At 44.3% G+C, this 19,996-nt stretch overlaps 1 protein-coding gene across 2 annotated transcripts in view; it reads right to left on the bottom strand.

Annotated features, from left to right (window-relative positions):
• Positions 1-1,072: 1,072 nt before the first annotated feature.
• LOC118374222 (chromodomain-helicase-DNA-binding protein 4) overlaps positions 1,073-19,996 on the bottom strand; it is a 62,425-nt gene continuing 43,501 nt past the window's right edge. For both annotated transcript variants that reach the window (XM_052494850.1, XM_052494849.1), the window contains exons 29-41: positions 19,575-19,661; positions 15,883-15,974; positions 15,524-15,657; positions 15,267-15,411; positions 14,985-15,141; positions 14,198-14,283; positions 13,855-14,101; positions 13,707-13,763; positions 13,445-13,618; positions 13,202-13,310; positions 8,496-8,628; positions 8,074-8,269; positions 1,073-2,319 (exon numbers count right to left, since the gene is read on the bottom strand). In XM_052494850.1, the coding sequence (XP_052350810.1) occupies positions 2,117-2,319; positions 8,074-8,269; positions 8,496-8,628; positions 13,202-13,310; positions 13,445-13,618; positions 13,707-13,763; positions 13,855-14,101; positions 14,198-14,283; positions 14,985-15,141; positions 15,267-15,411; positions 15,524-15,657; positions 15,883-15,974; positions 19,575-19,661 (1,820 nt within the window). In that variant the 3' untranslated portion in view covers positions 1,073-2,116. The remainder of the gene's footprint in view (positions 2,320-8,073; positions 8,270-8,495; positions 8,629-13,201; positions 13,311-13,444; positions 13,619-13,706; positions 13,764-13,854; positions 14,102-14,197; positions 14,284-14,984; positions 15,142-15,266; positions 15,412-15,523; positions 15,658-15,882; positions 15,975-19,574; positions 19,662-19,996) is intronic.

Here is a 19,996-nt window from a genome sequence, read left to right as displayed (position 1 = left end):
GCAGACACACAAACATACTGGTTAGTGAAACAAAACGCCTGCAGCAGTTTGAGTTGGGGTCTCTTCCCCTTTCACACCTGTGAGCTTCACATGCTAACTGTGTCTATAGATAGTACTTACCCACAAGACATTGAATGGACTTTTGCTCAGGTGTTCTAGACAGCAGTTCAGTCTCATAGATCCAGTCTTTACAACAGAACGAAGATGAGCTAGAGGTTAGTGCAGTGTGGTCTGTCCACTGTGTCCAGTTAACTAGCGTATACTACACTGTTCCAGCTGCTTCTCCCTTCTGTCCCTCTATCTACCTCTTCTTTCTCACTCATTTCCTCCCCGTCTCTCCCTGTTGTTCCCCCTCTCTACAATTCCTCTGACTGCCTTCTCTCTATCCCCCCGTCCCTGTCTCTGTCCTGTTAAGTTATCAGCAGGCTCTATTACAATGCAGTATTTTCTCCTGCCCTGTAATTTCCCCCAACTTTCTTAATTGCACCTCTCTCTGTCTGGGAAAACAAGTCTGTTCCTGTCTCTCTCTTCTTCTCTCCCTCTAACTGTCCACTTGTTCACCTTCCCTCTCCTGCAAAAGGAAATTAGCATTCACCTTTCCCATCATACATTTACAGCCACACTCCCTCCTCCTCCTGTACCTGTGTTCTATGGTTGTATTACTTTATAGATACAGTTCAATCAGATGATGCCCTTCCACAGACCTTGTAGTTCAAATTATGACGCGTACCATTGGTCATTTAAGCAATAAGGCCGAGGTGTGGTATATGGCCAATATACCATGGCTAAGGGCTGTCCTTAACCACGACGAAACGTGGAGTGCCTGGACACAACCCTTAGCTGTGGTATATTGGCCATATATCACAAACCCCTGAGGTGCCTCATTACTATTATAAACTGGTTACCAACGTAATTAGTGCAGTAAAAATACACGTTTTGTCATACCTGTGGTATACCACGGCTGTCAGCCAATCAGCATTCAGGGCTCGACCCCACCCAGTTTATAATACAACGTGATGTATCCAGATAATAATCCCCTCACATAATAAAGGGCAAAGAAACAAGCATCACAAACTGTTACCCTTTTTATTGGAGTTCTCAGAAGAAACTGTAACGATAAAAACAACAAGCTGGTAACCATAATAATCTTCCAAAATGTAAAAGAACAAAACATTAGACTAAGACATTTAATTAATTTAGAGATTGCCATCATTCTCAATGCAGCCCCGTGTGTCGACACTAGTGGAGCTATTGCATGTCCTTATTTGGGCAAAAAGGGGGCGAGGCCTCCGGGAACATTTGTGACACAATTGCTCAGGAATGGAGAGCTGTAGGACGGGGTGTGGCCGAGGAGCGGGGAGAGCCCATAACAGGCTAGTGTTATGGACCACCTGAGTGTACAGGTGAAGGGAGCAGTGAAGAGGGGGAGGGGCAGGAGTGTAACACAGAACCAATATTATTCTACTAAAGCATCCTCATCAGTTGATAGTTATTAACAGTCTCTCTGTGGGAAGTATAGAGCAGTGTACCCACCTACACACACACACTCAGAAGAGGTACACACCCAGAAATGGAATGGGCTAAATTCCACATGATTTCATATTTACCGAATTGAATTGTACATGTTGCATATCAAATTTAATTCTGCACACCCATAGAACAACGAGTCCACATATTATAGAACCTTTCCTTGAAGTGGAAAAGACCATTTTACCCATTCTAATTCTATGGGACAGAGCCAGGTACACCGTTGTCTATTTTAGAGACAGGCTTGGGGAAACATACAGTGAAAACAACCTCTGTGTGAAAGTTAGACACATAACAGACAGACACAGAGACAGTGCCACAGTTCATTAGGTAGATACTGTAGAGAAGGTGTTCCCAGTGGAGAACAGAGACTGTGTTCCTCCAGGTGTCTGAGTGAAGAGGAAGCAGAACATTTGTAGTCTGCTGTGTCCAGAGAAGATGTATTGGTGGGTAGAGACCTTACTCTACTGTCCAGAGTGTGAGTTTTGGTTTGGGGACAGGAGAGGTGCAGAGCGGGGTGAGATGAGGGTCACTCTCCAATTCCAAAACAGGGGTGGGAGAACGCCTTAGGGAGGACTGGCGGAATTGGTCAGCGTGGCACCTGCATCTGCTGCGTGGTCTGTGATTGGCTCTGGCCGGTGACCTCGGACCCGCGGCTGGCCAAACGGCTGAGGATGTTCCTCTCCGACATCTGCAACCTCACGGCGACGGGTGGTATACGGGCGATGGTTGCCGGGAGACGGGTGACGTCAGCCTTCATGTCACTCAGAAGCTCCTCAAGCTGTTTGAGAACTGAAGGAGAGAGACAGAGTTACCACCACCAAAGTCCAACTGACAGAGTTTAGGAAACAATGACGGGAGGGAGAGAAATAAGAAAAAGAGATGATGGAAGTGGGTAAGAACAGCAGAGTCTGTGTTTGTGTGTGTGTGTAGCCTACTGTCATGACGTTGCCCTGTAGGTGAGGTTTATGACCCCATAAATACCTTTCCCCCTTTTCTCTCTCTACTAAACAGAATGGACACTTGGAAAGCCCTTTGTAACTTCTTGGTGACTGGGGGGCAGTATTGAGTAGCTTGGATAAATAAGGCACCCAGAGTAAACTTCCTGCGACTCAGCCATAAAAGCTAGAATGTGCATATACAGTGGGGCAAAAAAGTATTTAGTCAGCCACCAATTGTGCAAGTTCTCCCACTTAAAAAGATGAGGTCTGTAATTTTCATCATAGGTACACTTCAACTATGACAGACAAAATGAGAAGAAAAAAAATCCAGAAAATCACATTGTAGGATTTTTAATGAATATATTTGCAAATTATGGTGGAAAATAAGTATTTGGTCAATAACAAAAGTTTATCTCAATACTTTGTTATATACCCTTTGTTGGCAATGACAGAGGTCAAACGTTTTCTTTAAGTCTTCACAAGGTTTTCACACACTGTTGCTGGTATTTTGGCCCATTCCTCCATGCAGAACTCCTCTAGAGCAGTGATGTTTTGGGGCTGTTGCTGGGAAACACGGACTTTCAACTCCCTCCAAAGATTTTCTATGGGGTTGAGATCTGGAGACTGGCTCGGCCACTCCAGGACCTTGAAATGCTTCTTACGAAGCCACTCCTTTGTTGCCCGGGCGGTGTGTTTGGGATCATTGTCATGCTGAAAGACCTAGCCACGTTTCATCTTCAATGCCCTTGCTGATGGAAGGAGGTTTTCGCTCAAAATCTCACGATACATGGCCCCATTCATTCTTTCCTTTACACGGATCAGTCGTCCTGGTCCCTTTTCAGAAAAACAGCCACAAAGCATGATGTTTCCACCCCCATGCTTCACAGTAGGTATGGTGGTCTTTGGATGCAACTCAGCATTCTTTGTCCTAAAAACACGACGAGTTGAGTTAACAAAAAGTTCTATTTTGGTTTCATCTGACCATATGACATTCTCCCAATCTTCTTCTGGATCATCCAAATGCTCTCTAGCAAACTTCAGACGGGCCGGGACATGTACTGGCTCAAGCAGGGGGACACGTCTGGCACTGCAGGATTTGAGTCCCTGGCGGCGTAGTGTGTTACTGATGGTAGGCTTTGTTACTTTGGTCTCAGCTCTCTGCAGGTCATTCACTAGGTCCCCCCGTGTGGTTCTGGGATTTTTGCTCACTGTTCTTGTGATCATTTTGACCCCACGGGGTGAGATCTTGCGTGGAGCCCCAGATCGAGGGAGATTATCAATGGTCTTGTATGTCTTCCATTTCCTAATAATTGCTCCCACAGTTGATTTCTTCAAACCAAGCTGCTTACCTATTGCAGATTCAGTCTTCCAGCCTGGCGCAGGTCTACAATTTTGTTTCTGGTGTCCTTTGACAGCTCTTGGCCATAGTGGAGTTTGGAGTGTGACTGTTTGAGGTTGTGGACAGGTGTCTTTTATACTGATAACAAGTTCAAACAGGTGCCATTAATACAGGTAACGAGTGGAGGACAGAGGAGCCTCTTAAGAAGAAGTTACAGGTCTGTGAGAGCCAGAAATCTTGCTTGTTTGTTATTGACCAAATACTTATTTTCCACCATAATTTGCAAATAAATGCATTTTAAAAAATCCTACAATGTGATTTTCTGGATTTTTTCCCTCATTTTGTCTGTCATAGTTGAAGTGTACCTATGATGAAAATTACAGGCCTCTCAACGTTTTAAGTGGGAGAACTTGCACAATTGGTGGCTGACTAAATACTTTTTTGCCCCACTGTAATTAGTATATTTGGGTAAAAAACACTCTGAAGTTTCTAAAACTGTTTGAATGATGTCTGTGAGTATAACAGAACTCATTTGGCAGGTGGAAACCTGAGAAACATCCAACCAGGAAGTGGGAAATCTGAGGTTTGTAGTTTTTCAACTCATTGCCTTTCCAATATCCTGTGGGGTCATTTTGCACTTCCAAAGGCTTCCTTCCACTAGATGTCAACAGTCTTTAGAACCTTGTTTGATGCTTCTACTTTGAAGGGGGGACGAATGAGAGAATTGAGCCAGGTGTCTGGCAGATTGCCACGAGCTCGTGACGTGCGGTCATGTGAATGTTACCTTGCGTTCCATTGCTTTTCTACAGAGAAAGGAATTCTCTGGTTGGAACATTATTGAAGATTTTTGATAAAAACATCCTAAAGATGGATTCTATACCTCTTGACATGTTTCTACAACCTGTAATATACCTTTTTGGACTTTTCATCCGACCTTTTGGCTGGACGCGCGTTTGGATTTGTTTACCAAACGCCCTAACACAAGGAGGTATTTGGACATAAATTATTAACTTTATCGAACAAATCAAACATTTATTGTGGAACTGGGATTCCTGGGAGTGCATTCTGATTTACATTTTACATTTACATTACATTTAAGTCATTTAGCAGACGCTCTTATCCAGAGCGACTTACAAATTGGTGCATTCACCTTATGACATCCAGTAGAACAGTCACTTTACAATAGTGCATCTAAATCTTAAAGGGGGGGGGGGGGTGAGAAGGATGACTTATCCTATCCTAGGTATTCCTTAAAGAGGTGGGGTTTCAGGTGTCTCCGGAAGGTGGTGATTGACTCCGCTGTCCTGGCGTCGTGAGGGAGTTTGTTCCACCATTGGGGGGCCAGAGCAGCGAACAGTTTTGACTGGGCTGAGCGGGAACTGTACTTCCTCAGTGGTAGGGAGGCGAGCAGGCCAGAGGTGGATGAACGCAGTGCCCTTGTTTGGGTGTAGGGCCTGATCAGAGCCTGGAGGTACTGAGGTGCCGTTCCCCTCACAGCTCCGTAGGCAAGCACCATGGTCTTGTAGCGGATGCGAGCTTCAACTGAAGATCATCAAAGGTATGTGAAAATTTATGATGCTATTTCTGACTAATGTTGACTCCACAACGTGGCGGAAATCTCTTTGGCTGTTTTGGTCTCTGAGCGCCGTACTCAGATTATTGCAAGTTATGCTTTTTCCGTAAAGTTTTTTTGAAATCTGACACAGTGATTGCATTAAGGAGAAGTATATCTCTAATTCCATGTTTAACACTTGTATGTTCATCAACATTTATGATGAGTATTTCTGTAAATTGATGTGGCTCTCTGAAAAATCACTGCATGTTTTGGAACTACTGAACATAACACGCCAATGTAAAATGAGATTTGTGGATATAAATATGCACTTTATGGAACAAAACATACATGTATTGTGTAACATGAAGTCCTATGAGTGTCATCTGATGAAGATCAAAGGTTAGTGATTCATTGTATCTAAAATTCTGCTTTTTGTGACTCCTCTCTTTGGCTGGAAAAATGTTTTTCTGTGACCTGGTGGTGAACTAACATAATCGTTTGTGGTGCTTTCGCTGTAAAGCCTTTTTGAAATCAGATACTTTGGATGAATTAACGAGAATTGTATCTTTAAAATGGTGTAAAATACTTGTATGCTTGGGGAATTTTAAATATGAGATTTTTGTCGTTTTGAATTTGACGCCCTGCACTTTCACTGGCTGTTGGCGAGGTGGGACGCTAGCGTCCCGAATATCCCAGAGAGGTTAACATAGAGAGTATGGAAACATTAAAAGGTTGGGAACGGAACATATTTTGGGAATCCAACCAGTTGAAAGTAACCGTTGGTACTTAAAGAATATGATGTCAGATCAGTTGTGGTCTGAGACATTATTGCTGATGATAGGATGATATAAACTGTGTCTTGGAAAATCTACACATTCTAGATTCACATGGAATTGTTGTGCAATTTAAATGTTATGAAACTATTTATGAAAATATTAAATTTAATTTTAGTTTTTAAAATGAGAGAATCTTTTCATAAGTAAAATATGCTCAATCAATGGCCACGCCCACGTGAATAGGCATTGGTTGGAAATTATGAACCAACCCCTTTTCTACATTTCTATAAAAGCTCCAGTGACCCTATTCACGGCTGACTAAGCCAACCTCAGCGTAAGCTCTGGTTGCAAATGGTTGAACGACCATCTGAATGCATAAGATTCTGTATTTATGATAGCATAGCTTCATAAGGTCCGATAGAGACCCAATCCTTTTGTTCCTCAGTCTTCCCGGGCTTTCATTCAAACCCAACCCCCTTTCTTTGTGGAACCAGCCGTCATATCGGTTTTGTCCACAATAGGGAAGTTTTCTTTTAGGGCATAATTAGTCATCCTGTGTATATGGAATTCTGTGTGTTTTTTAGTAAATAAATAATTAACTCTTAGTACGCCTCATCCCGCATGCGGGATTGTGACTACAGCCTCAAGCTCATTACCATAACGCAACGTTAACGATTTCTAAAAATCGCAAATGAAATGAAATAAATATGCCTGCTCTCAAGCTTATCCTTTTCTTAACAATCCTGTCGTCTCAGATTTTCAAAATATGCTTTAGAACCAGAGAAAATCAATAATTTGTGTAAGAGTGGTGATAGCTTGCTTAGCATTTAGCGTTAGCATTTAGCACGCAACATATTCACAAAAACCAGCAAAGGGATCAAATAAAATAATTTACCTTTGAAGAACTTCAGATGTTTCAATGAGGAGACTCTCAGTTACATAGCAGATGTCCAGTTTTTCCTGAAAGATTCTTGTGTAGGACACATCGTTCCGTTTTGTTACTATGCATTTGGCTACCGAAACTAACCGAAAATTCAGTCACCTACACGTCGAACTTTTTTCCGAATTAACTCCATAATATCGACTGAAACATGGAAAACGTTGTTTGAATCAATCCTCAAGGTGTTTTGTCATATATCTCTTCATTGAAATGGCAGTCCTAGAAGCCTTTGTTCTCTGATTCGGATGGAAAAATACTGGTAGCTGACTTTTGCGCACCAATTTCCACGCAGACACCGTGCGGGACACTTGGCAATTGTAGTCTCTTATGGTCAATCTTCCAATGATATGCCTACAAATACGTCACAATGCTGCAGACACCTTGGGGAAACGCTAGAAAGTGTCCGTTCATTCCTCGCATTCACAGCCATATAAGGCGATCATGGAAAACGTACCTTCAGAAATCCTGTTAATTTCCTGGTCGCTCAAACATCTTGGTTTTGCCTGAAGCTTTTGTTCTAAGGCACTCACAGTGAAAATCTTTGCAGTTCTGGAAACGTCAGAGTGTCTTCTTTCCAAAGCTATCAATTCTGAGCATCTTTTCGTGACAAAATATTGCGCTTAAAACGGGCACGTGTTTTTATCCAAAAATGAAATACTGCCCCTATAGGACTAACAGGTTAAACCAAATGTTGTATTGCTGATTCAATTTGTTAGACAGGGTTCGTGAAGATAACAAATAATTTTACGATGTTCAGATGTGACTGAATAAGGTTACGATTAATAATTGACTGCTATTGCTATAAAAGATTACCACCTCTTTAAGAGTTTACTCGGAAGACAACAGCTCTATAAACATTCTTCTGTGGTGCCCCGACTTCCTAGTTAATTAAATTTCTATGATTAGTTTAATCAGGTAATATTAATGACAGAAAATTGATTTGATACAATAGAATGTCAAATATCACTTAATCCATAGTAAAGACACAACACTACCTTTGTGCAGTACTGCGTTAGCAGGCTTGTTCCCTGACATGGACTCCTTGCTGAGGTGTTGGTGGGACTCAGCCAGACACTCCACCTCACTGAAGCGGGTGTTGAGGGCCATGGAGGGGTGGGCCGGGTCCTCAGACATGTTCAGGTAGGCTGCCCTGCGAAGCTGCTCCTCAATCACCAACGCCTGCTCCAACAACTAGAGACCGAGAGAGAAGGGGGGTACAGAGATGAGAGGGATATGAGGAGGAGAGAGGCAAAGAGAGAGAAGGGAGGGATATGACAGGAGGAGAGAGGGAAGAGGTAAACAGAGTGATTAACAGAAAGAAAGAAACAGTGGGAGAGAGGGATGGCTCAACAGAACACAGAGAGAGTGTGTTCCAATAGACAGAAGCAGACAGAAACATCCAGCCAGCTCAGCGCACCTTAAACCTTCTGGCCAAGAACTTGTTCTTGATCTCCAGGAAGTTTCCTCGGCTCATCTCCCCCTTGAAGGGCTCGTTGAGGATAGCATACTTCACGTCGCTCTGCACATCCTGCCAGCGAGCGTAACCGTGTCTGAGAGGCGCCACGGTCAAAGGTCATGACATCATAATGATTCACAGTCCTCACACCAAACCTCTGACATCCTGCTGAGTAGTGCAGTGGTCTCCAACCCTGGTCCTATCGGTTTTAGTTCCAGCCCTGCACTAACATACCTGATCCAACTAATAACCTACTCCTCCACACTTTGATTAGCAGAGTGACATTGGTATCAAATCAAATCAAATTGGATTTGTCACATACACATGGTTAGCAGATGTTAGTGCGAGTGTAGCGAAATGCTTGTGCTTCTAGTTCCGACAATGCAGTAATAACCAACAAGTAATATAGCTAACAATTCCAAAACTACTACCTTATAGACACAAGTGTAAGGGGATAAAGAATATGTACATAAAGATATATGAGTGATGGTACAGAGCGGCATAGGCAAGATACAGTAGATGGTATTGAGTGCAGTATATACATATGAGATGAGTATGTAAACAAAGTGGCATAGTTAAAGTGGCTAGTGATACATGTATTACATAAGGATGCAGTAGATGATATAGAGTACAGTATATATGTATACATATAAGATGAATATTGTAGGGTATGTAAACATTATATTAGGTAGCATTGTTTAAAGTGGCTAGTGATATATTTTACATCATTTCACATCAATTCCCATTATTAAAGTGGCTGGAGTTGAATCAGTGTGTTGGCAGCAGCCACTCAATGTTAGTGGTGGCTGTTTAACAGTCTGATGGCCTTGAGATAGAAGCTGTTTTTCAGTCTCTCGGTCCCAGCTTTGATGCACCTGGACTGACCTCGCCTTCTGGATGATAGCAGGGTGAACAGGCAGTGGCTCGGGTGGTTGTTGTCCTTGATGATCTTTATGGCCTTCCTGTGACATCGGGTGGTGTAGGTGTCCTGGAGGGCAGGTAGTTTGCCCCCGGTGATGCGTTGTGCAGACCTCACTACCCTCTGGAGAGCCTTACGGTTGAGGGCGGAGTAGTTGCCGTACCAGGTGGTGATACAGCCCGACAGGATGCTCTCGATTGTGCATCTGTAGAAGTTTGTGCGTGCTTTTGGTGACAAGCCAAATTTCTTCAGCCTCCTGAGGTTGAAGAGGCGCTGCTGCGCCTTCTTCACGATGCTGTCTGTGTGGGTGGACCAATTCAGTTTGTCTGTGATGTGTACGCCGAGGAACTTAAAACTTACTACCCTCTCCACTACTGTTCCATCGATGTGGATAGGGGGGTGTTCCCTCTGCTGTTTCCTGAAGTCCACAATCATCTCCTTAGTTTTGTTGACTTTGAGTGTGAGGTTATTTTCCTGACACCACACTCCGAGGGCCCTCACCTCCTCCCTGTAGGCCGTCTCGTCGTTGTTGGTAATCAAGCCTACCACTGTTGTGTCGTCCGCAAACTTGATGATTGAGTTGGAGGCGTGCGTGGCCACGCAGTCGTGGGTGAACAGGGAGTACAGGAGAGGGCTCAGAACGCACCCTTGTGGGGGCCCCAGTGTTGAGGATCAGCGGGGTGGAGATGTTGTTGCCTACCCACACCACCTGGGGGCGGCCCGTCAGGAAGTCCAGTACCCAGTTGAACAGGGCGGGGTCGAGACCCAGGGTCTCGAGCTTGATGACGAGCTTGGAGGGCACTATGGTGTTAAATGCCGAGCTGTAGTCGATGAACAGCATTCTCACATAGGTATTCCTCTTGTCCAGATGGGTTAGGGCAGTGTGCAGTGTGGTTGAGATTGCATCGTCTGTGGACCTATTTGGGCGGTAAGCAAATTGGAGTGGGTCTAGGGTGTCAGGTAGGGTGGAGGTGATATGGTCCTTGACTAGTCTCTCAAAGCACTTCATGATGACGGAAGTGAGTGCTACGGGGCTGTAGTCGTTTAGCTCAGTTACCTTAGCTTTCTTGGGAACAGGAACAATGGTGGCCCTCTTGAAGCATGTGGGAACAACAGACTGGGATAGGGAGGGATTGATTGAATATGTCCGTAAACACACCAGCCAGCTGGTCTGCGCATGCTCTGAGGGCGCGGCTGGGGATGCTGTCAGGGCCTGCAGCCTTGCGAGGGTTGACAAGTTTAAATGTTTTCCTCACGTCGGCTGCAGTGAAGGAGAGTCCGCATGTTTTAGTTGTGGGCAGTGTCAGTGGCACTGTATTGTCCTCAAAGCGGGCAAAAAAGTTATTTAGTCTGCCTGGGAGCAAGACATCCTGGTCCGTGACGGTGCTGGTTTTCTTTTTGTAATCCGTGATTGACTGTAGACCCTGCCACATACCTCTTGTGTCTGAGCCGTTGAATTGAGATTCTACTTTGTCTCTATACTGACGCTTAGCTTGTTTGATTGCCTTGCGGAGGGAATAGTTACACTGTTTGTATTCGGTCATGTTTCCAGTCACCTTGCCCTGATTAAAAGCAGTGGTTCGCACTTTCAGTTTCACGCGAATGCTGCCATCAATCCACGGTTTCTGGTTTGGGAATGTTTTAATTGTTGCTATGGGAACGACATCTTCAATGCACGTTCTAATGAACTCGCACACCGAATCAGCGTATTCGTCAATGTTGTCATCTGACGCAATACGGAACATATCCCAGTCCACGTGATGGAAGCAGTCTTGGAGTGTGGAATCAGATTGGTCGGACCAGCGTTGAACAGACCTCAGCGCGGGAGCTTCTTGTTTTAGTTTCTGTCTGTAGGCAGGGATCAACAAAATTCGTGGTCAGCTTTTCCGAAAGGAGGGCGGGGCAGGGCCTTATATGCGTCGCGGAAGTTGGAATAGCAATGATCCAAGGTTTTTCCAGCCCTGGTTGCGCAATCGATATGCTGATAAAATTTAGGGAGTCTTGTTTTCAGATTAGCCTTGTTAAAATCCCCAGCTACAATGAATGCAGCCTCCGGATATATGGATTCCAGTTTGCAAAGAGTCAAATAAAGTTCGTTCAGAGCCATCGATGTGTCTGCTTGGGGGGGAATATGATTGAAGATTGATTATAATTGAAGAGAATTCCCTTGGTAGATAATGCGGTCTACATTTGATTGTGAGGAATTCTAAATCAGGTGAACAGAAGGACTTGAGTTCCTGTATGTTGTTTTGGCCACACCACGTCACGTTAACCATAAAGCATACGCCCCCGCCCCTCTTCTTACCAGAAAGATGTTTGTTTCTGTCGGCGCGATGCGTGGAGAAACCAGCTGGCTGCACCGTCTCCGATAGCGTCTCTCCAGTGAGCCATGTTTCCGTGAAGCAAAGAACGTTACGGTCTCTGATGTCTCTCTGGAATGCTACCCTTGCTCGGATTTCATCAACCTTGTTGTCAAGAGACTGGACATTGGTGAGGAGAATGCTAGGGAGTGGTGCACGATGTGCCCATCTCCGGAGTCTGACCAGAAGACCGCTTCGTTTTCCCCTTTTTCGAAGTCGTTTTTTGGGGTCGCCGGCTGGGATCCATTCCGTTGTCCTGGGTGAAAGGCAGAACACAGGATCCGCTTCGCGAAAGTCATATTCTTGGTCGTACTGATGGTGAGTTGACGCTGCTCTTATGTTCAGTAGTTCTTCTCGACTGTATGTAATGAAACCTAAGATGACCTGGGGTACCAATGTAAGAAGTAACACATAAAAATAAAAAAAACTGCATAGTTTCCTAGGAACGCGAAGCGAGGCGGCCATCTCTGTCGGCGCCGGAAGTAACTATGAAGTTGGGTGAAGTTGGTACAGGGTGAAGTTGGTACAGAGAGACCTTGGTACAGGTTGAAGTTGGTACAGAGAGACCTTGGTACAGAGAGACCTTGGTACAGAGTGACGTTGGTACAGAGAGACCTTGGTACAGAGAGACCTTGGTACAGAGAGACCTTGGTACAGAGTGACCTTGGTAGAGTGACCTTGGTACAGAGAGACCTTGGTACAGAGAGACCTTGGTACAGAGAGACCTTGGTACAGAGAGACCTTGGTACAGAGAGACCTTGGTACAGAGAGACCTTGGTACAGAGAGACCTTGGTACAGAGTGACGTTGGTACAGAGAGACCTTGGTAGAGAGAGACCTTGGTAGAGAGAGACCTTGGTAGAGAGAGACCTTGGTACAGAGAGACCTTGGTACAGAGAGACCTTGGTACAGAGAGACCTTGGTACAGAGAGACCTTGGTACAGAGAGACCTTGGTACAGAGAGACCTTGGTACAGAGAGACCTTGGTACAGAGAGACCTTGGTACAGAGAGACCTTGGTACAGAGAGACCTTGGTACAGAGAGACCTTGGTACAGAGAGACATTGGTACAGAGAGACCTTGGTACAGAGAGACCTTGGTACAGAGTGACCTTGGTACAGAGTGACCTTGGTACAGAGTGACCTTGGTACAGAGAGACCTTGGTACAGAGAGACCTTGGTACAGAGAGACCTTGGTACAGAGAGACCTTGGTACAGAGAGACCTTGGTACAGAGAGACGCTGGTACAGAGTGACCTTGGTACAGAGAGACCTTGGTACAGAGTGACGTTGGTACAGGGTGACGTTGGTACAGGGTGACGTTGGTACAGGGTGACGTTGGTACAGGGTGACGTTGGTACAGAGTGACGTTGGTACAGAGTGAAAGGATACTGTATGATGCCGGCCAGCAGCCAGTAGTCATGGCGACGATGCCAGATCTCAAATGTCTTCTTGGTGACGGTCGCCGCCCTCTCCTCGTTCTGCCACAGAGAGTGGAGCTCTGGAGAGAGAGAGAGATGTTAAGAGAGACTGAAAATGAACAAAGGACAGTTTGCATCCCCCTGCCTCCCAATGGTTACTAGATAAGGTTAGGGAGTTGGGGAGGGTTAGCTGATCCTAGATCTGTGTGTGTACCTGTGAATCCTCCGTCTGCGATGTTGAACATGAACCTCTGCTTGGTAGCCTTCTTCTTCTCCTCACTCACATTCACCGCCATCGCTGCTGCTGCCACTCCTTCTTTACTGTTCTCTCCATTCTGCAGCTTGCCAGACTCCTCGGTCTTCAAACCATCTTTCTCCTCTTTTTGCTCTGAAGGGAGGAAGAATACTGGGTTAGCACCATATGTTTGTTCGTGTGTGTGTGTGCATAAATGTGTGTAAGGAACAGAAGAACCTACCTTTCTTGTCCTCTGCAAGAGGACTGGTGTCCATCTTCTCCTCTTTGCTCTCCTCCACTATAACAGAGAGAACACAGGTCAGGGGTCACAACTACAGGAGACATGACCTTAATACAATATCTGTGTCACCCTGACTTTCCCGACTGACCTTTAGGCTTGGCCTCCTGTGACACTGCTGTGGCCTCTGACCCTTCACCTTTGACCTCAGTGGAGGAATCGTTCTCCTTGTCTGCAGTCTCCTTTTGGGTTTCCTTGGTTTCCTTCTCTTCAGTCTCTTTATCCTCCTTCTCTTCTGTGTCTTTGTTCTTTTCTTTGTCGTTCTCTGTGGTGGAGGACTCTCCCTCTGCCTCTTTCCTTTCAGAGCGTTTTTCCATCTCGTCTGGGATTTCAATAATCTGTGAGGAGGAAAAAGGGGTCAGGATTGGGGTAGTGATGGGATGACATCACAATCTGAGCGGAGGGTGCAGTATAATGTAATAAAGAATGTTCACCTCTGGGTCTTCTGTCTTGCTATGCATCCTGCCGTCCTTTTCTGCCTCTCCCTCCTTGCCAGTGTCTTCAGACTTAGTGAGGTCCTCTTTTAGCGACAAAGAGAGAATGAGAATGATTGAGTATATTTTCATCTTACTGTGTTTGTGTGTACCTGGGGCGGGGATGTTGGACTGTGTGTGTGTGTACCTGGGGCGGAGATGTTGGGCTGTGTGTGTGTGTGTGTGTGTACCTGGGGCGGGGATGTTGGGCTGTGTGTGTGTGTGTGTGTGTGTGTGTGTGTGTGTGTGTGTGTGTGTGTGTGTGTGTGTGTGTGTGTGTGTGTGTGTGTGTGTGTGTGTGTGTGTGTGTGTGTGTACCTGGGGCGGGGATGTTGGGCTGTGTGTGTGTGTGTGCGTGTGTGTACCTGGGGCGGGGATGTTGGGCTGTGTGTGTGTGTGTGTGTGTGTGTGTGTGTGTGTGTGTGTGTGTGTGTGTGTGTGTGTGTGTGTGTGTGTGTGTGTACCTGGGGCGGGGATGTTGGGCTGTGTGTGTGTGTGTGTGTGTGTGTGTGTGTGTGTGTGTGTGTGTGTGTGTGTGTGTGTGTGTGTGTGTGTGTGTGTGTGTGTGTGTGTGGGGCCTGGGGCGGGGATGTTGGGCTGTGTGCGTGTGTGTGTGTGTGTGTGTGTGTGTGTGTGTGTGTGTGTGTGTGTGTGTGTGTGTGTGTGTGTGTGTGTGTGTGTGTACCTGGGGCGGGGGTGTTGGGCTGTGTGTGTGTGTGTGTGTGTGTGTGTGTGTGTGTGTGTGTACCTGGGGCAGGTGTGTTGGGCTGTGTGTCAGCGGGGGTTCCAGTAGAAGGTGTTTTGACATCCTCTCCAGCAGCGATGGCTGCCAGCCTCCTGTTCTCCTCCAGCTCCATCATCCAGGGCATGGACCACTGGCCGTTCACATGCTCAAACTCCTGCACCTGGACATCAATACAATCAATACATACACCAATTAGATGAAAACAAAACAACAAATGATCAACTGATAACACCAATGACTGATCAGAAAAAATACCAAATGTTGTAAACAAACGACAATGCTTACTTTCTTCCTGATCAATGACATCACGCCGATGCGAGTAAGGACATGTTGTCGTGACAACCCCTCCCGTGGAACCCCGTCAGCGAAGGTCTCCGCTCCGTCAGCCCCCGGCTCACAGAGATGACGCATGAAGAGGGAGACATACGCCCTGAGAGGGAGAGAGAATACTGTTATAAGGACCCCTGGGAACACACATACACATAAAGACTGCACACACACGCACAAATAGATAGACCATAGACATTAACACACAGACTCACTTGAACTCTTTCTCAGACTTCCCCCTGAGGTCTCTGACCAGCCACTGGGTGGTGAAGGCATCCTGAGGAGGCATCCCATAGCGCATCACTGCATTCAGGAAAGCCTTTCTCTGGCGCGCATTGAAGCCCAACACCTAAGAGAAAAAGAGAGAGAGCGAGAGAGGGGGGGGGGTTAGAGCAACATACACACTGAAAGAGACAAAAGACAAGTGGTAAAGAGAGAGAGGAAAATGTGGAGGCAGAAGTAGACAAGGTGAAAGAAAAGACTGCTTGTAGAGGAAGATATGAAGAGAACAATGTCAATTTTTATTTTGATAGTGACAGATGATGAGAGAGACTGATAGAAGTTGCAGTCTGACCTCAATGTTGCCTCCCACTCTGGCCAACAGGGGTGGCAGCGGTTTGTCCCTTTCATTCCTCAGCCCCTTGCGGCTTGGCCTGCGGGAGTTGACTGGTTGGAGGGAGAAACACAGGTCATGTCATGTTAGTCTCACACAAACTACACTCACACACAGAAAATACACACACAATTCATCCGGCAAAAGAGTTGGGGTAAACTCCCTACATCACTATATGAGATTTTGATTGAATGACCCCTCAAAACAGCATGGAATTGTGTGCTATTCTACCCCTCTACCGGATGTTGTTTTAGAAAGCCTTTGCCATTTTTACAACAAATTGCAGATAAAAGTTGCAGACAGACCTATTTGAAATAGTGTACCATAGAATATGACATGATAAGAGATTCAAAAAGACATACATTGATTCATTGCTGCTGCATCATCAGTGAACTTGCTGAAAAGCGCAAGGAGGAAACTGTGTGTATCATTAGTTCACACCTCAGAAAACAGTCAAGGAGGAAACTGTGTGTATCATTAGTTCACACCTCAGAAAACAGTCAAGGAGGAAACTGTGTGTATCATTAGTTCACACCTCAGAAAACAGTCAAGGAGGAAACTGTGTGTATCATTAGTTCACACCTCAGAAAACAGTCAAGGAGGAAACTGTGTGTATCATTAGTTCACACCTCAGAAAACAGTCAAGGAGGAAACTGTGTGTATCATTAGTTCACACCTCAGAAAACAGTCAAGGAGGAAACTGTGTGTATCATTAGTTCACACCTCAGAAAACAGTCAAGGAGGAAACTGTGTGTATCATTAGTTCACACCTCAGAAAACAGTCAAGGAGGAAACTGTGTGTATCATTAGTTCACACCTCAGAAAACAGTCAAGGAGGAAACTGTGTGTATCATTAGTTCACACCTCAGAAAACAGTCAAGGAGGAAACTGTGTGTATCATTAGTTCACACCTCAGAAAACAGTCTCAAACAGTTGCAAACGGTTTGCAATGAAGTGCAAAAAAGAATTACATTGGGAAAAAATCATGTAGGTCCTTACACTTTTTGTTCCTAGTGAATACATCCCTGATATTAGCGAAAGTTAGCTAATAGCTAACTTTAACTATTTGCACATCGTTACAACACAGTATGTAGCCATAATATTACATTTCAAATGTCTCTATTCCTTCGGCTCTTTTGTGAGTGTAATGTTTACTGTCCATTTTTTATTGTTTATTTCACTTTTGTTAATTATCTATTTCACTTCCTTTGGCAATGTAAATATATGTTTCCCATACCAATAAAGCCCTTTGAATTGAATTAGTAGCTATCATATTCACAGACGATGCTGCTACTCCTCGATATATCTGATTTTGAAAGAGCACTCACTCACTGACTGTTGCAATCGAAACGGGCGGATGATCGAAAGGAACACCTCAATATTGAAAAACGTAACCGAGAGTAGCTACTGTATCTGTCGCGCTGTAATAAAATCCGCTCTGAATGTTCTGTGATGCGAACGTCAACTGAGGCAAGTGAACATCTTCCGATTCATCTTCTGTCAATGTGTTTACCGTTTAGCATGGAAATATTTACGATTATGACAGGATTTAGAGTGGCTCACTCAGGGTGAAATCTGCAGTCATTACTATTTAACTTACCACGGCGGCGCAATCGGTAACTCATCTGACGTTCAATCAATAGATCAATGGTTCGAACCCAGACCACAGCAGGTCACATTTCTGACTAACATCGTATTCATTATTGTTTTGCCACTAAAACGCTTCTTTATATAGAATATATATTTTATTTCTTACATAATACATACACACAAATGTCCTGGATTTTTGTGTGAATTTAATCAATGAAAATGTTTTTCCAACAATGTAAAGTAAAAAGCTATTCTACACCAGCATTTTAACCTGCAACCCTTCCATTTCAAAACACTTGTAGTTTAACCAAATGTCATGTTGACCACATTCATATATTATATTAACAATGATTGGATATCCATAAACTCAAAGAATAGACGTCATCATAGGTGCTTTCAACAGTTTCTTCTAATTCTATGTATGAGCACCACACTATAAACTTTAAAATAAGAATTTGAACAGATCCTCAAAAAGAACATGGATGACTCACTGTACAGAATTGATATATTCTGACCATGTTGCTGCCCTGTCTTACAAGTCGATGCAGGAGTTAGTCTGTTTCTGTATAATCTGTAGGGGCCGTTTGAAAGACGTTAGCATGGGACACAGCTTCGTAACACTCCTGGTAGAACTGACCTTAACCACAGATCTATAATCAGATTATTCTATCCCCAATCCTAAATGAACCATTAGGGGGATGAACAAATATCTAACCCTGTATCAGCAGTTGGGGCTTACAGCCCTTTCTAACTGCCTTTGGCCATTAAGTATTGGGTTTGTGCTTCTGCTTACTTACACTTGATGTGTGGAATAGTTTCATATTATTATTGTTTAATTGGCATCTGTTACAACTGGCTGACAGAATCAGTTGCTATCTCTCGCGCTCATTCTCACACACAAATGCACACACTTTCACTTTCTGTCGTTTGCAGGAAAACACACAAGCAAACACTAATTCGAACTGGCACATACACAGACTCATATAGTACATTCGGAAAGTATTCAGACCCCTTCACTCTTTCAATATTTTGTTAAATTTCAGCCTGGTTCTAAAACAGATTAGTTTTTCCCCCCTCATCAATGTACACACAATATGCCATAATGACATAGCAAAAACAGGTTTGGAGAAATTCTTGCAAATGTATAAAAAAAAAAATGGAAATATCACATTTACTTAAGTATTCAACCCTTTACTCAGTACTTTGTTGAAGCCTCTTTGGCAGTGATTACAGCCTTGAGTCTTCTTGGGTATGACGCTACAAGCTTGGTACACCTGTATTTGGAGCATTTCTCTCATTCTTCTCTTTGAACATTTTTATTTGATTTATTTCATCTTTATTTAACCAGGTAGACTAGTTGAGAACAAGTTCTCATTTGCAACTGCGACCTGGCCAAGATAAAGCAAAGCAGTGTGACACAGACAACAACACAGAGTTACACATGGAGTAAACAATTTATTTGATTTTACCGTTATTTAACTAGGCAAGTCAGTTAAGAACAAATTCTTATTTTCAATGACGGCCTAGGAACAGTGGGTTAACTGCCTGTTCAGGGACAGAACGACAGATTTGTACCTTGTCAGCTCGGGGATTTGAACTTGCAACCTTTCCGTTACTAGTCCAACACTCGCTACCCTGTCGCCAATAACACAATAAACAAGTCATAAACAAGTCACGCTCCCCATCCAACCTGACAGAGTTTGAGAGAATCTGCAGAGAAGAATGGGGAGTTTCTCCCCTCATACAGGTGTGCCAAGCTTGTAGCGTCATACCCAAGAAGACTCAAGGCTGTCATCACTGCCAAAGGGGCTTCAACAAAGTACTGAGCAAAGGGTTGAATATTTCTGTAAAAATTTTTTAGTTTTTTTTTAATCAATGTGCAAAAATGTCTGAAAACCTGTTTTGCTTTGTCATTATGGGGTATTGTGTGTAGATTGATGAGGGACATTTTTTAATTTTAGAATAAGGCTGTAACGTAACAAAATGTGGAAAAAGTGAATGGGTCTGAATACTTTCCGAATGCACTGTACCCAATATGAATTCATGACAAAAGTGTTTGTTACCTTCTGATCGCTCATCAAAGTCCTCATCTCCCTCCTCTGAGGCCACAGAGTAATCTGAGTTGTTGTCAGACTGATCCTCCTGCCAATCTGCATATAAAATGGAAAGAGTGGGGAGGGTAAGAGACAGGATTAGCCAATCAGAGAGTTTTAGGAAACAGACCACTCTGTTTTCAGGGGAGAAGGAAGAGAGAGTGAAGAACAGATACAATCACATAGACAGAAACTCACTTCAACCAACTTCACAAGAAAACTAAACTAGTCAATACCGGGGTCCCTTTCTTGTCAATGGGCAAACATGAATTGAATTCCAATTCCCTTCCTGAATTGGAATTGACCCTAATCTTGTTAGAGACAGACAGGAGAGAATCCTACTAGAAACACCAAAAAACACAGAGGACAGAGATGGGACATGGACAAATATT

This window comes from Oncorhynchus keta, chromosome 34 (assembly GCF_023373465.1).
Source record: "Oncorhynchus keta strain PuntledgeMale-10-30-2019 chromosome 34, Oket_V2, whole genome shotgun sequence".
NCBI lineage: Eukaryota > Metazoa > Chordata > Actinopteri > Salmoniformes > Salmonidae > Oncorhynchus > Oncorhynchus keta.
Note: the sequence above shows the minus strand (reverse complement) of the source record. Positions and strands in the feature narration are given on the sequence as shown.